This window comes from Bombyx mandarina, chromosome 28, assembly GCF_030267445.1.
Source record: "Bombyx mandarina strain Sakado chromosome 28, ASM3026744v2".
NCBI classification, from domain to species: domain Eukaryota; kingdom Metazoa; phylum Arthropoda; class Insecta; order Lepidoptera; family Bombycidae; genus Bombyx; species Bombyx mandarina.
The window spans coordinates 5441643-5458883 of NC_143233.1; the positions used below are offsets into that span (position 1 = coordinate 5441643).

Genomic DNA, 17241 nt, shown 5'->3' on the forward strand with positions numbered 1-17241 from the left:
CAGAGCCAAGCCTCTATCTACCGTTAAGTACTTACTCTCTGCAAGCCTCGTTTGAAGAAGGATATAAAAATATTGTATAATATAAATGTGACCAATATAATTTGGTCTTTCCACATAAAAAATAATAGGCAATTTAGACTCAGCCAATTCACGAGAAAAAAAAAAGAAATTAAAATAAAATAAAGTTTAAACAAACCTCCTTCCTTGAGTTGGGAATCAGAATTAAAAAAAAAAACATTTTACAATAATTCTATATTGTTTTCAATGTTACTAGATACACAGGTTGCGATTATTAAAACTATGATTCTATCATCTACATCAGGGGTCACCAATGAGTTTCGCTTGGGGTCCGTGTTAAGAATCGAAATGATCATCGGGATCCGCAGAACATTCTATAGAAAAATACATTTATTAAAACAATGTAATAATGGAAATAAATATCCTAGGTATTTTTTTACATATCAATGAGAAAGATATTTTTTTTTTCTTGCGAATTATCCGTCTGAAGTTTGGAGTAAAATTGGCGATAGCTATTAACATTGAATCGTGAATTGAAGTTACTGGTGGTAGGACCTCTGGTGAGTCCGCACGGGTAAATACTACCACCCTGCCTATTTCTGCCGTGAAGCAGTAATGCGTTTCGGTTTGAAGGGTGGGGCAGTCGTTGTAACTGTACTGAGAGCTTAGAACTTATATCTCAATCTGGGCGGCGCATTTGCATTGTACATGTCTATGGGCTCCAGTGACCACTTAACACCAGGTGGGCTGTGAGCTCGTCCACCAATCTAAGCAATAAAAAAATAACTAGAACTCCCCACTGGAAACCTTCATACTCTATAGTGCAAGTTGCTGTTTTCAAGCCCAGTGAGTTTCTCGCCGGATCTTCTCAGTGGGTCGCGTTTCCGATCCGGTGGTAAATTCTGCGAAGCACTGCTCTTGATAGGTATAGTGTTAGCAACGACGTCAGGTTTGAGCCTCGTAAGCTCACCTACTAGTTAAGGCTACGCTGAAATGGTCTCTCAATACCATCAGCTTTTATCTGTGTTCTCGCGGTCCGCACAAATATACATATACAATATATACATACACATATACATATTATTATACATCTCCGACTGTTAAAAAAGAAAGAAAGAGGTGTCATATGGAGGCCCGATTAGAACGGAGTTCCTTTTGCTATATCTTTTTTTCTGTTTGTATATTTTGTATAGCTTTTATTGCTGATATATAAACAATGATTTTACATACAGTAGCAAATTGTTTTAACTTAAATCTAATAGATCGGGTTTCCCGGTTCAGTGATCAGCGTGTTCTGTGACACATACCAGGCCTCTTCCAGATGCTTCCATTCTTATCTATTGGTAGCTTTTCTGGACCAGAATGTCCCTCCAATCATCTTGATATAACCTGTCCAGCTTCTAGCTTTCCTACCTCTTTTTCGTTTGCCATCGCGTGGCTGCCATTTTGTTATAATTTTAGTCAATTTCATTCTGCTTTCCCTTGTCATATGTCCTGCCCATCGCCATTTTAACTGTCTTATTTTCTTTCGTACGTCTTCCACCTTTGTTGTAGATCTAATGTCTGCTGCTCTTTTGCGGTTTTATTGTATTTAGTAACAATTTTATTTAAAAAAAAAGTTAAAGAATCAGTCTAAAATAATTAAACGAATCACAAAATGTGAGTGATCTTTGCATAGAATTCGTATCTCAAATGCATTCGCCTAATTTTGTAATATATTATTCATTAACACGAACAATCTAGAATGTTTAAATTGTAAAATAAAATACAAAATAATAAAATTCTCTAAAATGTCAAAAGTGCAACGACCCCAGAAATATTTCGTCGCGTCTACATAAATTGCGTGCAATATTACTAAATAATATTTTAGCAAACGCATTAAAACATTAAAGTGTCTTATTGTTTGAGTAAAAAACGTAGCTAGTCAACGACTGTATATAGTTTGTAGTAAGGCGAAGTAAGACCAGGCAGTGCTTAGGACCTGCAAAGAAATCAAATCCAATTAATTACTAATTTTCTTCGGTTTTTCGCGAATCGTTCGCTAAAGACATACATTTAAATTTAATTGTTTTTTTTTTTAAATAACTAAGAATAAATCACGCACGATCATCTGGCCCCAAATTCGGATTCCCTGTGTTATAGGTACGAGAAACTGATAAACATACTTATATAGGTTTAATTATACACATATATGGATACTAAGCACCTAAGCAAAGAGCAAATAAAACTGTTCACCACACAAAGTAAGCCTGATGTAGGGATTGAACCCACGACCCTCGGCGCAACATACAGGGGCACTTAACTACTGCATTACCGAGTCAGTCAACCTATTTTTAATACGCTTTTATTAGCTACAGCAGTATGTATGTAACGGAATCTTTGAACATGATTTTGACCCCCTTCAAAACGTCGGACTAACTCGAAATTGTTGGCATACTTACTAAGGACCGATGACAATTCAATATAAAAAAATTTATATTGAAAAAATTGAAATTCAACTAAAAAATAAAAAAATAAAAAATAGTTTAATAAAACTAACAAAATACGCTTTTATAGAAAATCCAACTAAAAAATAGAAAATAAATTTGAATTAAAGATAGTGTAAGAAAAAATGATTTTATTGCAAAATTTTATTGTATAAATTTATATAGTGTTGGAAACGAGAATAAGGGTAATTATTAATGTTTAATAAACTACCTCAAATACTTTTTAAAGGTATTAAAAAAAAATGAACGGAGAGGATGTTTGGCTCTGTGGTGAAACTTATTAATAGAGTTATTTGATTAAATTATGGTAGTCACAACAATATATTATATAAGGTAGGTATTCTCTGACTGTCTTTATGGCATTAAGTCCGCCTTTATACTGTCTAGTATATAAAGCTATAATACAAATAAATAAATATAGCATCTAATTTTAGTACCTACTACTAACCTAAGCGCTTTGTTTAAAAACGAAACAGTCTCTATGATAAGTCTTTTAGAACTCTATGATTGTTTCTATTTTTATTGTTGGAAGTGTGGATATAATAATAATAATAATAATAATAATAATAACACTTTATTTAACACCACATGTACAGAGTGAGCAAATAAAACAAATAATAGTCGGTGACATAGATTGGCGGCCTTATCGCTCTCTAGCGATAAGGCCGCCAATCTATGTCACCACCGAAAGCGATCTCTTCCAGGCAGCCTTGCAGGGAGAGGAATAAACTGGACGGTGCTATATTATAATAAACTTACATAAAAATATATACTTATATACACATGTGAAAAATAAATACAATATAAGAAAGACTTACATACGATTAAATACAAATATGTAAATACTAAAAATATGCAATTAAATACAAAATAAGTAGCAAAGTATATAGATGCTGACGTAAAACTTACCCTCATAAACGCCTTTAAATTGACGTAAGCGAAATGTGCAGCCGTCAACTCACAAGGTTTCTGGGCCCTGCGAGAAAAATATAACGTACCGAATGTAATGGCTTTTTTGGCGTAGTGCAAACCGGTCATCGTTCTCGTCGAACCCGTCGCTTGCGACGAAGGGCTCGGCGAGTAAATTAACCCACAGACACAGCCCACTGAGTTTCTCGCCGGATCTTCTCAGTGGGTCGCGTTTCGGATCCGGTGCTAGATTCTGCGAAGCACTGCTCTTGCTAGGGCCAGTGTTAGGAACTCTCCCAGTTTGAGCCCCGTGAGCTCTTCTACACGTTAGGGTGAAGCTGAAATAGCCTTTCAAGGCTATCAGCATAGGTAAGATAAAAAAGATTGCGCTTATACCACTATGTGGGTTGGGCGCAGAATCTCCTGTTTTTCCATGCGACCTATCACACGTCATCTCTGTACTGAGATTCTTTTCTCGCACTCACTCTTTAACACAGTCCGTCCAAGTATCTTTAGGATACCCCCCCTTACATTATTATAATAATACCTGCAATTACTATTACCGTTTCTTGCGATAGAATCGAATGGAACTTTTTGAACAAAAACCTGAATCGCACAAACTGCATTTACAAGCTTGCATATTATATCCAAACAACAACTTTCGGTGCTTCGGTCTACTTAGCAATATTGTTCCCTACAGCTTTACCGGAGAAAGGTTTATCATGAAGAGTCACTGACCTCGTGATGGTGAAAAGCAAATCTTTTCCCGTTGACGCTTTTTCGGTGTACCAACTGCAATTGTATACGGCATTACCGACCTCTTCGCTCTGAAATTAGGCGATAATATAGCGGCTAAATTTGTTTATCGATACATTCATACAATCCCACCACTATTCTATCGTAGAAAATACCGAAACAAACAGTTTAAGTGCTCGTAGTGGAAGGAGGGAGATCAAGAGAATCAACTATCAAGTGCTGGCTAGATCTCCACGTTACGTGACCGGCACCAGAAATTAATGACGTCACATCATCAGACGAAGGATAAGCCCAATGATTAAAACTATTTTTATGGTTTCATCTCATCGCGTCTCGACTAATGTCGCCTTGACTACCAAAACTGTAGGTAGAGTATTCGAAAAGTCTTAAATAATAAATCCGAGATTAAACCGTAAAATATTTTTTTAGTTTAGAGTCGCGAAATTCTAATAAAATGTTGTAGATACAAGTCATAACATTGCCTCTTATAGCAATGAATTTGAAAACAATAAATTATAGAAACTTACTGCGCTCATCAGCATATCCCCGAAGAAGCAGAGGAAATATACTTGCATTAAGCTCATGGCCAGAAATATAAGATATGTCATTACAATAGTTACGTCGTTCACTACCTGTAATGTGAGCAAACAATTGGACTTTATGATTAAGATCCCTTTGCTCAAATTTTTTGGTGCCAATTAAAGAAAAATTTTGTGCAAAATAGGATTATGCGAGGAATTTTTGGCGGGAACACAAGAAGCGAAGTTGTATGAATTGTTTTAGTTCCAGTGTTGCTTCAGCTTTAAAGGTGTGATAAGAGTGGGTTTTTAGCCGTTTAGCATCTGAAAAAGTTCACAAGTGTGGAAAAATCAAATTCTCCGATTCATCCAAAAAGTCCACAGTCTCAGTAAATAACCAAAATTTTACTGAGTCTTTATTCCATTCTATCTCATCTCATTTCATTTTAATAAGTTAATCACAATTTATGATAGCCTCAAATATATCAATTTCATGTCATCATATAATGTAATACAATGTATTTAATAATTGAAGATTCTTATAAACTCGACACTGGTAACAAAGGCATTGCAAGAAGCCAATTGTTATACTTAAAAAAAAGAATGGGGCAAAATAATACGTAACAAACAATAGGTCACCAATAAATTCAAACAAAGACATAATTAAAAAGCAGCCATTAACTACTATCGTCGTCTATTGTCTATCGTCCACAAAACTAAGATATAAAATATATATTAAAAAAACCAATTACCGTAACATTGAATGCGGACAGACAAATAACTAAAGAACTCAAAACAAAATTTGATAATGTGGACTTTGAGTAAATCATTTCTAGAATACTCGACGATCTGCAAAAGGAAACGTCACTATTAATTTACGCCTGTCTGTGAATTATAGAAAAAAACCCTCACTTTTTTTTTATTGCATAAATCGGTGGATGAGCTCACAGCCCACCTGATGTTAAGTAGTTACTGGAGCTCATAGACATCTACAACGTAAATGCGCCACATAACTTGAGATATAAGTTCTAAGGTCTCAGTATAGTTACAACGGCTGCCCCACCCTTCAAACCGAAATGCATTACTGCTTCACGGCACAAATAGGCGGGGTGGCGGTACCTACCCGTGTGGACTCACAAGAGGTCCCACCACCAGTAATTACGCAAATTATAATTTTGCGGGTTTGATTTTTATTACACGATGTTATTCTTTCACCGTGGAAGTCAATCGTGAGCATTTGCCTAACTACCTACCGCTGGTAAAGGTCTATTCCAGGTAGGTACGCGCGGACGGGCTCAACCTGAGAGAATTTGCTTACACTAGTCCTACCAGTTCTTCGCAGAATCTACCACCGGATAGGAATTGCGATCCACTGAGAATATCCGGCAAGAAACTCGGTGGGTTGCGTCTATGGCTTGCACTTACTCTATCAAACCTTGATGTCTTTTCACTAAATTCGTGAACGTCTCCCTAAAATCTTCATCATCTCTTAAACCATCGCTTTCTCTTCTCGAAGAGGTTAATCTCTCAAAATCGTATTGTAAAAGGCGAAAGTGTATGCGGATGTACGTGCAACACGTGAAGAAGAGGCAGTCTGCGGCTCCGATGAACAAGAGAACTATGCATTCTGAAAGAAATGAGAATAGGGATCACTGAAAAAAATAATTTTATTGATACTTTTTAGAGTTTTGCCTTATTTTATTTTATTTATACCGACCTGTTATAATCAGCACGAAACATTACAAGTAACACATGTACTAATGCTAAACTAAATGTTAATACATTTTTTTTCTTACCAATTCGCTAGTGACCTAGCGGGCTATTCCAGGTACACCCAGACGGGTGGGTGGTCTCAACCTGAGAGAATTTGCAAACACTAGCCCCAGCAAGAGCAGTGCTTCGCAGAACCTACCGCCAGATCGGAATCGCGACCCACTAAGAAGATCCGGCGATTAACTCAGCGGGCTGCGATTATGGATACTAACACTATAGTTGGTGCTGAGTGTATGCAGTGGTTTTTTTTTATTTCCCGTGTAGGCAGACGAGCATGATGGTGAGTGGTTACCGTCGCCGATGGACTTCAGTAATGCCAGAGGCAGAGTCAAGCCGCTGCCTACCGTGATACCAACGTTTCATTTATTCTCAAAATTATAACATTGTTACAACAAGTTCATCAAATACGGTTAAGGTTGCCGACGTCCCGTCTAAAACTGCCGGCAGTAGCAGTAAAAATGCCCATAGATACTAGCTGAATAGAATATTTATTTTGACAAAATGCCCTCAGCAAGAAATATTAGGTGTCAATGCATACTCCAGTTCGTGCTTATGATGACTGGTATATCAGCTATCGCCCGAGCTGTTGACATTACCAATAACATTTATTATATAGTACCTACAGGGTATTCCAGGCCTTTTAAAAGCGAATGCCATGATTGAACTAACCTATCTTGTATTGTTGAGGAGGAGCCTAATAAATAGTAATTTTTTTTATTGCTTAGATGGGTGGACAAGCTCACAGCCCACCTAATCTTAAGTGGTCACTGGAGACATCTACAACGTAAATGCGCCACCCACCTTGAGATATAAGTTCTAAGGTCTAGGTATAGTTACAACGGCTACCCCACCCTTCAAACCGAAACGCATTACTGCTTCACGGCAGAAATAGGCAGGGGGTGGTACCGACCCGCGCGGACTCTCAAGAGGTCCTACCATCAGTAGACCACTACCACCACTAGTAGTATTTTCCAGGATTCCCCAATGAAACTAACTATTTGGTCTAATTCCATAAGAAAGTTAGAAAAATATATACATAAAAACCCTCTGTAATTTATGTAATTTAAAAGAAATAGATTTAGGAAAATAGCTAATTATCATTTACCTGCCCATATCTGCAGGATATACGCCATGACCCAATACCCAAATTTGTATGGGACAAAAACGAAAATATCCAAATAAGGTAGTAACCTAACAAACTTATTCGTCGTCCAATATTTGATGGCAATAATGATCAATGGAGTCATATCGAAGACAAGAATCATTGAGCAGTTCAATACATACAAAACATTAATGACCATATTTAGGAACTGTTTCTCTGTTGCCACGATTTCGGTCCTTTGCACGCTCTTCGTTCTTTCAAAATCGTTACGTTCCAGCTCTATGAGATTCTCTAGTAGGCTCTTGACTGCGTTTTCGTTGATATAATGGAAAAATGACTTAGAAACTGCTAAAACGGTCATTGCCACACACGGAGCTATGCAGGTCATTTCAATAAAATTTTGACCGTTCGAAATTCCAATGCAAATGAATGTTACAGCGGCCAACGTCCACGCGTGGTTGAGAATGTACACCCATCTATGATTTAAAAACTCGTAAGTGTTAGTAACAGCATTGTCTAGATTCATTCCCGAGTATTTGAACAAAACTTTGATTTTGTTTAGGGATGTCTCGAAGTGGCTATGCTCATCCATTGCGTTTTGGTCAAACGTAAAATGACTAACGCTTGCCGTGTGATGTGTATGTGTGTGATTGATTTAAATGACGCATGCAATGAATGGCAAACGCTCTATGAATAACAATGTAAGCTAAATTCAAACATAATTATGTGGCTACTAATGTTTAGAGCGGCCAATATTTTCTTGATATTAAAAATTTAATATGACACAACAGAAAAAGCGATTTTGGGCCAGACGTGTTTCTTGTGCTAGAGTTAACAGGTTTGAAGTAGTATATTTTATTAATAAACTAGCTTTAGCCCGCGACATCGTCCGCGTGTAATACATGCTTTATTTTAGAACAAATTTGGCTAGCATAGAAAAAGTTATAGTGAGCCAACCTTAACATATAGACATATGCTGTTGCAGACTTTTTTTTGACCTTTTAAAGGGGAACAATTGTGTCATACATTACTTTAGCGAAACTTTAACCGTTTCTGCAGCGCACGCAGCGGAAGCTCTCAAAAGGGAAAAAACGATTTTGAAAAATTCTTTATTGGTGCACCGCTTTTATTGGTCTTAGCGTGATATTATATAGCCTATAGCCTTCCTCAATAAATGGGCTATCTAACGCTGAAATATTTTTTCAAACCAGTAGTTCCTGAAATCAGCGCGTTCAAACAAACAAACTCTTCAACTTTATAATATTAGTATAGATTATTGCCAGACTTCAGCCTTCGTATGTGATGGGGACGGTAGGCGGGGCATGTTAGAGTGAGGAGTGCGATCAACCATTAACCGGTTGAAAAAGACATGCCTTAGCGCTGAAGAAACACCGTGGAGGGGAAGTTCATTCCGAAGCCAGACGGTGAGTAGTAAATAAGATTTCTAGAAACGCAATAGTTGGATGGGCGCATTGGTTTTATGGATGGATGAACTCTTCTTGACCTGTTTATTTTGGCTGACTTGTTTGATAAGACATTCAGAATAATAGATTATCTATATTACTTGTTAAGCCATGGTGCTAAGTTGCTGCCCGCCTGGTGTTAAGTGGTTACTGGAGCCCATATACATCTACAATGTAAAGGCGCCACCAACCTTGAGATATAAGTTCTAAGGTCTCAAGTATAGTTACAACGGCCGCCCTTCGAACCGAAACGCATTACTGCTTCACGGCAGAAATAGGCATGGTGGTGGTACCTACCCGTGCGGACTCACAAGAGGTCCTACCACCAGTAAAAAAATATGTATTAATTTATATACGTTTATTAATTAACGTGCCTGTGTTTGCAGAAGCCTTATCAAGCGGTGAGAATTGAGGTTACAGCCAAGAAATACCGAAGCGCGCTTTTTCCTTGCCGCTTCCAAACATTGTTAGGGCTGTACTCGGTAAACTTACCGTTCCAGCAATCGCTATTATAGTAATTACGGTTTCTTCGTCAAATAAATAACTCGGTATTCAATAATCATAACAAAAACACACACCTCGTGCCCGTGATTATGTAATTAGTTATAATTTTCACTAATCGTTCAATGTTTGTTTGTATTTTGTAGTTTGGGAAACGGAACATTCGAAATTAATGAGATTTTTTAGCGAAGACGATTTTTTTTTTATTTTTTTATTTTTTTTCGGTTAGGCTATGATTACAGTGTTATGTCTAATTCTGGCAAGAAACAGTCGTGCGTTCTGGTTAAAAGCTCTTGAGATCTATGTCGCAATTTGCGACGTGTTTTTTTTATTGCTTAGATGGGTGGACGAGCTAACATCCCACCTGGTGTTAAGTGGTTACTGGAGCTCATAGACATCTACAACCTAAATGCGCCAATCACCTTGAGATATAAGTTCTAAGGTCTAAAATGTATCGAATTTCTTCATAAGATTCACTCATCTTGACAGTACGAAAAATAAATAAAAATCACACATTTTCCTAATTTGAATCCTAACTTGAATCCTAATTTGAAGTTATCTTCTTTAAAATTTAATTTTTTAATGATACCCAAACCAGCCAGATGCAAATAGTATAGCCAAAGAGATTTTATTAAAAGTTCATACATACCATAATGCGAAGACTTTTCCCCCAACCTATTCAGTTCTAAAGTCTCAACTATAGTTACAACGGCTGCCCCACCCTTCAAGCCGAAACGCATTACTGCTTCACGGCAGAAATAGGCGGTGCGGTGGTACCTACCCGTGCGGACTCACAAGAGGTCCTGTCACCAGTAAAAACGTGCTAGTTCCACGTACGAAAACTACAAATAGTCATCCTAACTATAATCAATGAACACAGAGTGAATCGAATTTAAAATGCAGCAAAAGGATTTTATTAATCTTAAAGCTAAATTAAACAACAAACTTCCGTTATTTAGTTGCTTTTATTATTAAGTATGCGTGTGTTTGTCTGTATGTAATGGAATATTCGAATGTCGTTATAGCCGACTTCATACATGTCGATTAACTTGAAAATTTGCACACGCATTAAAGACCAATGACAGATAATGCCATCCGGCTATGGAATGAGCTCCCCTCCACGGTGTACCATCCGGCTATCGAATGAGCTCCCCTCCAGGGTGTTTCTCGAGCGTTATGACATGTCCTTCTTCAAACGGGGCTTGTGGAGAGTATTAAGCGGTAGGCAGCGGCTTGGCTCTGCCCCTGGCATTGCTGAAGTCCATGGGCGACGGTAACCACTCACCATCAGGTGGGCCGTATGCTAGTCTGCCTACAGGGGCAATAAAAAAAAAGACAATACATAACTTTATAACTTCGTTTGAATATCATGACTTTAGTATCAACAAGATAAAAAAAAGATGATACAAATTATTAGTTCAGTTTGCTAATTGATTTTAAACTACATATTTCGTTCTAAAAGTACATTGACAAACTCAACTCTAACAACTACTCAATCTCTATGAGATTGAGTACTTTAATATCATTGAGATTACTATAATATCATTTTAAAATCCATTTATTCATGAGAGCTGTACAGGCTCTGGAGTAGAGCGAAGTAAGACCAGGCCGTGCTCAGAATCTGAAAAAAAAGTCAAATTTGAATTTATTCACCACAGTCCATAAGCTGATTTAGATGTATTTCTTTAATCTTCATGACTTTTTGGAGGGAACGCGAGGAGTGAAGTTGTGTTATTTGTTTTATTTTTGTCTATTCAGTGTTTCTTCAGGTTTAAATGTGCAATAACGGTGGTTTATTAACTGTTTAATATCTGCGAAAGTCCACAAATGTGGGAAAATGAAACAAAGCCGCTGGACGTAGCTTCTCGGGATCCTCCAAAAAGTCCACTGAAAAAATCTCAGTAAATGACCACCATTTTACTGAGATTATATTTCATCCCCTACCTATTCGGTGATACAATATTCTACATGTACTATAATATATACTAAGGAATATGCAGGAAATCGTATGGGCAGCTAGTGAATTTTTTATAAAAGTTAATCTGAACTTAAATTTTAATCATAAAGTTTCTTATTTTTTCTTTATTTTCAATTTGGGTACTACCTAAGAAATATTTTTTTATTTTTTTGCGTCCCCTATTGCTTTGTTCTGGGGTATTTCAAGATTATCCATTATTTCTGGGACGCCCTGTATATACGTAGCAATATCACGAATACAGACAGATCATTAGTAATACATCTAAATTATATACAGATAATATGACATACCTTCATAAAGGCTCTAAGGTTGACCTCAGCGAAACCATAAGCCGTGAGCCGACACGCCCGTTGTGACCTTAATGTATGTCATGTACCAAATCAAACAAAACAAAAATTGAAAAAAATGTCTGAGGAAAATCATGATTAAAACTGCTTTAACGGTTTTAATATTTTTATTGCGTTTTATATTTCCAATTGCATTATTGGTGGTAAGGCGTCTTGTGAGTCCACACGGATAAGTACCACCGCCCTGTCTATATCTGGCGTGAAGCAGTAATGCGTTTCGGTTTGAAAAATGGGGCAGCCGTTGTACTGTATTACTGGGACTTAGAATTCGTGTCTCAAAGTAGGTGGCGGCATTTACGTTGTTGATGCCTACGGGCTCTGGTAACCACTTAAAACCGGGCGGGCCGTGATATCGTCCACTCAACTAATAAGTAAATCTACCAAGACTCAGAAATCAGACCTTCGTATTTTCTACAAAAAAAACTGTGTATCGGTTTTTTTTAATATACCTTATCTGCACCATAAGTAGAACCTTCCCAACATTTTTCTCAGTCAGATACCATTTTGAATTGTAAACTGCGTCGTTGATATTAGTACTCTGTAAAATTTAAATGTGACACAACAAAACTCTTTATTGTCAATAGTACACCGCAACATACCTGCTATATCCATCAGATCCAATAACCTTTGCATTAGACGCCTTCAGCTCTAACACTAGGAGCAGGCTTTGGGGCTCCTGGCTGAGCCTTTGCTCGCCCACCTGTCCTGGTGAAACTGGAATGGCCTCGGGCCACCAGTAATCTTTCAATCATAAAAAACCCTGCTATATTTTTATATTTTCCAGAATTTCTCTAAATTAAACGTTTGTCTGGAAGAGATCACTTTTAGCGATAAGACCGCCTATTTTACAAATGTATCTGCTTTTTGACCCTTTTTGAATGTAAATTGTGTTTTGGTTCTGGCCGAAATTTGTTTCTTGAATGTCCCTCAATACCGAAAAGGGTGTTTATTAGAATGAAAACTTCTTTGGCGCCGTTGTCTAGTGAAACGAAATACCAAAATTAAAAAAAAGACTATAGGATTTAGCTTGCGAGGTAATGAGATAGAATACTTCTCGATAGTTTAAATTCTACTACGAGCGCACACGGGTTTTATTTTTACATTCAAATCATAGGATGTCAATACAATGAAAAAAAAAAAAAGTTTCAAATGAGAACCTCCCCTTGAAGTCGATTAAAATACAAGGCAAATTTGCCCCATGAATATCACGCTATCTCGCTAACTATGCTTTAGTTACGGCTACTCAGATACTTTTTTATGTTTGGGAGATTACCTACTGGTGGCTCGGAGGTCTTTCCAGTTTTACCAAGGCAGGTGGGCGAGCAAGGGCTCAGCCAGGAGGGGTAGGATTTGCTAACAGCTGCCCGAGCGCTTCCATACGAGACCTAACAACTCAAGAGCAGCTGCTTCGCGAATGAATCTACTGCCAGATCGGAATCGCGACCCGCTGAGAAGATCCGGCGAGAAACTCAACGGGCTGATGTTTAAGTTAGGTTGCACGTCGAACTCTCTGCCGAGTTCGACGAGTACGGCTACCGGGGTCCCTACGACTACTGTTAGAGCTAAAGGTGTCTAATGCAAAGGTTATTGGATCTGATGGATCCGTAAGGACGTGTCTAGGGCGACGACGATGACTGGCGCCTGCGGGATCAGGATTTGTGGAGTAGTCAGCGGCGGCAACGATAAGACGATTATCATGACGTGCTCAGATACTGCATACTGGTGAATATTGCAATTCAATACTAGGCTACTACTACTTATTATCAAGGGGTGAAAGGCCATTTGGTTTAAGTGTCATTTTTGCAACTTTACAGGAAAGATCAAAATTTAAAAAAAGTATTATAACAAAAAAGCTTCTTCAGCTATTTGAATGGGCTAAACTTATTGAAGCTCAATTAAAACATCAACTTCATCCCTCGATATATAGCTTCCAAGTTTGAATTCTGAATAAAATTTTAATTAATACAAAAACAAAATACAAATTACATTTTTATAATGACACATTTGAAGATCCGATTTATGGTACGTCACACACACATGGTGACTCATCCACGTAGTTTAGTTTCCTTTAGAGATACATTTAAAACTAAAACTCACGTATTTTGAATGACAATAGACAAAGACAATGACAAAGAAAAAAAATTAGCACACACAAAACTCAAAAATCAAAACAGTAACGTTTTTATACGAAATGATCGAATCAAAAACGTACTCACAGATTTCATCAATTTATCCCCGAAGAAGCACAACAAGATGATTTGCAGCAAACTCATGAAGAGGAAGAAGAGAAAAGAGAGAATAACAGCGAAGTCTTCGACGACCTAAACAAAGAACCGGACGTTCACTGCTCTTGCAAGCAAGAGCAGTGCTCCGCAGAATCTACCACCGGATCGGAAACGCGACCCACTGAGAAAATCCGGCGAGAAACTCAGTGGGCTGTGTCTATGGGTTAATTCGCTCGCCAAGCCCTTCGTCGCAAGCGACGGGTTCGACGAGGACGGTGACCGGTAAATCCGCTACTGTTACCACTAATAAAGGCACAAAAAAACAAAGTTTTACTAATAGAGGAATGAAATGATTACAAATACATTCTAGTAATTTGTTAATTCATTTTCATTACATTTCATTATTTTATTGACGTGATTTTTTACTGAATTCAAGACGACTGTTTAACTTGAAAATTCGCGGCCGCATCGTGTAACGATTATGATACAATAACTTTATAACTTCGCTCTAATATTCTGACCAGTATTAGCAGCTAACAAAAGCTCAAATTAACGGTTTCTTTTTGGTTTTAAGCTTTTATGGCGGGCTTTGACCGCAGCGACCGTATCAAGAAATTCTGTAACGAAAATAAAACCTAACACCCCCACTCCGCCTACCATGTGGCTCGCGTTCAATACATTCACACGTTGCGCTAGTGTAGTGTTTGTGAATAAGCGCGCGGCGTGACGTCGCACTGCATGCGCATCATGAAGAGTCTGCCCATCTCTCTCTCGCGCGGTCTAGCTTATGAGTGTGACAGTTAATGTTATGCTTTTGTTAATTTTTATAAATATAGCGTGGTCTTATTTTATTATAATTAAATTACTATTGTCTAATTATAATTGCATAAGTTGATAAAAAAATCGGTTGTCTGTAAAGTCGGTTTACTGACGATAGTTGAACATGACAACGTCATAAGAAAATACTGATGGAATGGTTTCATTTTTCAATTATCGCAATTATCGTTGCTATAAGCAATTGACACCACATTCACTTTTCGCTGAACTTCAAACTTGACGAAAACATGTAAATGTATTATTGTATAGCAGCTGTCCACGCGGATGCATCGCTCACATCGCCTCAGAACGAGGTAACGCCGCATGAGTCATGTTTTTTTGTGCGTGCAGCCGGCTCCATAGAATTATAAGACGTTGTGACGTCAAAATGCAATGCAATAGCTTCACCGCGGCAGTCCCCGAGTGCCATTAGTCTTTTTAAACGACATGTATTCTTGTTTATTGGGTAAAATGTTATTTGTCTAAATCTAGTAAAAAAACCTAGTAAAATAAAAAAAAAGAGAACAAATATTACCGCAACGTTGAATCCTGTCAGGCAAATGATTACGGAGCTTGTGACAAAGTTATAAAGAGTCGATTTAGTGTAGATTTGTTCAAGCAGAGATGCAGCCCTGAAAGATATGAAACAAATAAATTGTGCAGGCTATAGGAAGCCCTCACGTTAGCACTTGGTTGGTTTTACTGAACATCACGTCGAGCAAGATCGAGAGAATAATCAGATTTGTAGTATAGTCGTAGTATTATTTATAGTAAGTAGGTATAGTATAATAGTATAATGAAAAAAAAATAACAAAACAATACATACCGTATTAATTCCTGATGCCATTTCAAAATTTCGACGAATTTCATCCGTAAGTTTCCGTCTAAACGCGTTCTGACACTAAGCCCATTATTAGGGACGACGCTTTCAAAGCTATGTCCCAAAAGTCGGAACTGAGTCGATATATAGACGCAGAAAGTGTAAAACAGGTAATCCGTCGCGCAAACGCCAATTACCGCTGTTATCACTAGAAATAATAATAACTAACTGGGAACAAATCACGCACGGTCGTGCGGCCCCAATTTTTTTTATTACTTAGATTGCTGGACGAGTTCACGGCCCATCCGATGTTAAGCGGTTATCGGAGCACATAGTAAATACCGTAACGTAAATACCGCCACCTACCTTGAGATATGAGTTCTAAACAATACCACTTACCAACGTCCACGACTCGCGTGTACTGAAGCAAATAACAGATTATTTAATATTTGCTGTATAATCATCATCATTCTCTTTTGGTCAACGTCCTCGTCGAAGCCGTCGCAAGCGAATTAACCCACAGACACAGCCCACTCAGTTTCTCACCGGATTTTCTCAGTGGGTCGCGTTTCCGATCCGGTGGTAGATTCTGCGAAGCACTGTTCTTGCTAGGGCCAGTGTTAGCAACACTCCGGTTTGAGCCCCGGTATAAGCATGGGTAGGAAAAAAAATCATTCTCCTACCCTTCCGTAATCACATAAATTTGCTCCATAATATTAGACATAATTACCTGACCATATCTGTCGCACGTATATAATTGGCCAAACTGTTATATTGTCAACATCAAAGGGATACAAAACAATTAGCGGCAGCAAATAGTCCATGCGACCCGTCTTGTAATAGTTAGAAGCGATCAGAACTAAAGGACTGCATCCGAAGGTCAAAATCGAAGCGTAATTAACGATTTTCGAACCCTTGAACACGGCATGTAAGAAATTCTTCTCATCTTTAAACATTTTCAGTTGTTCTGCACCGTTTTGACGTAAAAAATGTTTGATTTCCAAATTTTGTAGCGCCGTGATGATTTCGTGAACGGTTTTTTCGTAAATTATAAGAGATAGCATCTTGAAGTTGGCCAAAAAGCTAAACGTCAAGCACGGTGCATTGTAAGTTACTTCTGTGAAAGTCTTCCCCTGCTCCAATCCGGAACGAAACCAAAATATGGCGCCCAATACGTCAGTGTTCAGCAAAACGAAATTTATAAAGTAAATACAACGTATTTTGAACACATCCTTTGTATTATTGTTATCTCCACTTCGGATGTTTATTCCCATCCATCGAAAATACGATTCGATTTTTTTGATAGAACGATCGAGAAATAATTCTTCAGGCATCACGCTTATACAACGATCGGCGGGGTTGGAGTAATGGAATTTTATACGTCAACTCATTATTAAGCAGTGATTTAAATACACTAATCATTAATTTATTAATGATCTAATGATGTGGTTTATTAAAAAAACAGCGAGATGTTCGTAATTTTAAATAATATTAAAATGTGCATTGTGTTTTTGTATAGGTATTCACCA

The 17241-nt window shown here is 37.7% G+C and overlaps 2 protein-coding genes across 3 annotated transcripts; both read right to left on the reverse strand.

The window, feature by feature from the left end:
• Positions 1-237: 237 nt before the first annotated feature.
• On the reverse strand, positions 238-8406 carry Or-11 (olfactory receptor 11). 2 transcript variants are annotated; one of them, XR_016325573.1, is made up of 8 exons: positions 7566-8406; positions 6113-6314; positions 5440-5536; positions 4697-4801; positions 4152-4240; positions 3414-3480; positions 1326-1999; positions 238-392 (listed from the first exon to the last, which is right to left on the reverse strand). XR_016325573.1 is itself a non-coding variant. In XM_089739208.1 (7 exons), exons 1-7 carry the CDS (start codon positions 8152-8154, stop codon positions 1943-1945), a joined length of 1206 nt encoding a protein of 401 aa, XP_089595334.1. In that variant the 5' UTR covers positions 8155-8406; the 3' UTR covers positions 238-1942. The 2 variants fall into 2 exon arrangements, 1 of the variants encoding a protein (XP_089595334.1); XM_089739208.1 differs by having other exon boundaries at positions 238-1999.
• Positions 8407-11029: 2623 nt separating this feature from the next.
• Or-24 (olfactory receptor 24) lies at positions 11030-17241 on the reverse strand. Its single transcript, XM_028175415.2, has 7 exons — positions 16443-17241; positions 15719-15920; positions 15428-15524; positions 14068-14172; positions 12301-12389; positions 11795-11861; positions 11030-11147 (listed from the first exon to the last, which is right to left on the reverse strand). The coding sequence occupies exons 1-7, from the start codon at positions 17044-17046 to the stop codon at positions 11085-11087; spliced, it is 1227 nt and encodes a 408-aa protein (XP_028031216.2). The 5' UTR covers positions 17047-17241; the 3' UTR covers positions 11030-11084.

What these genes read in the sequence shown, in the direction of transcription:
- Or-11 (XM_089739208.1), bottom strand. Translation starts at nt 8,154, where the DNA reads ATGGATGAGCATAGCCACTTCGAGACATCCCTAAACAAAATCAAAGTT. An exon ending in AGACATCAAGGTTTGATAGA is followed by an intron (nt 5,537 to 6,112) that starts GTAAGTGCAAGC and finishes TTCCTTTTGCAG; the next exon opens with ATCGTCGAGTATTCTAGAAA. An exon ending in ATTTAAAGGCGTTTATGAGG is followed by an intron (nt 2,000 to 3,413) that starts GTAAGTTTTACG and finishes ATTTCTTTGCAG; the next exon opens with GTCCTAAGCACTGCCTGGTC.
- Or-24 (XM_028175415.2), bottom strand. Translation starts at nt 17,046, where the DNA reads ATGCCTGAAGAATTATTTCTCGATCGTTCTATCAAAAAAATCGAATCG. An exon ending in TGGCATCAGGAATTAATACG is followed by an intron (nt 15,525 to 15,718) that starts GTATGTATTGTT and finishes CATATCTTTCAG; the next exon opens with GGCTGCATCTCTGCTTGAAC. An exon ending in TGACAGGATTCAACGTTGCG is followed by an intron (nt 14,173 to 15,427) that starts GTAATATTTGTT and finishes TTCTTTGTTTAG; the next exon opens with GTCGTCGAAGACTTCGCTGT.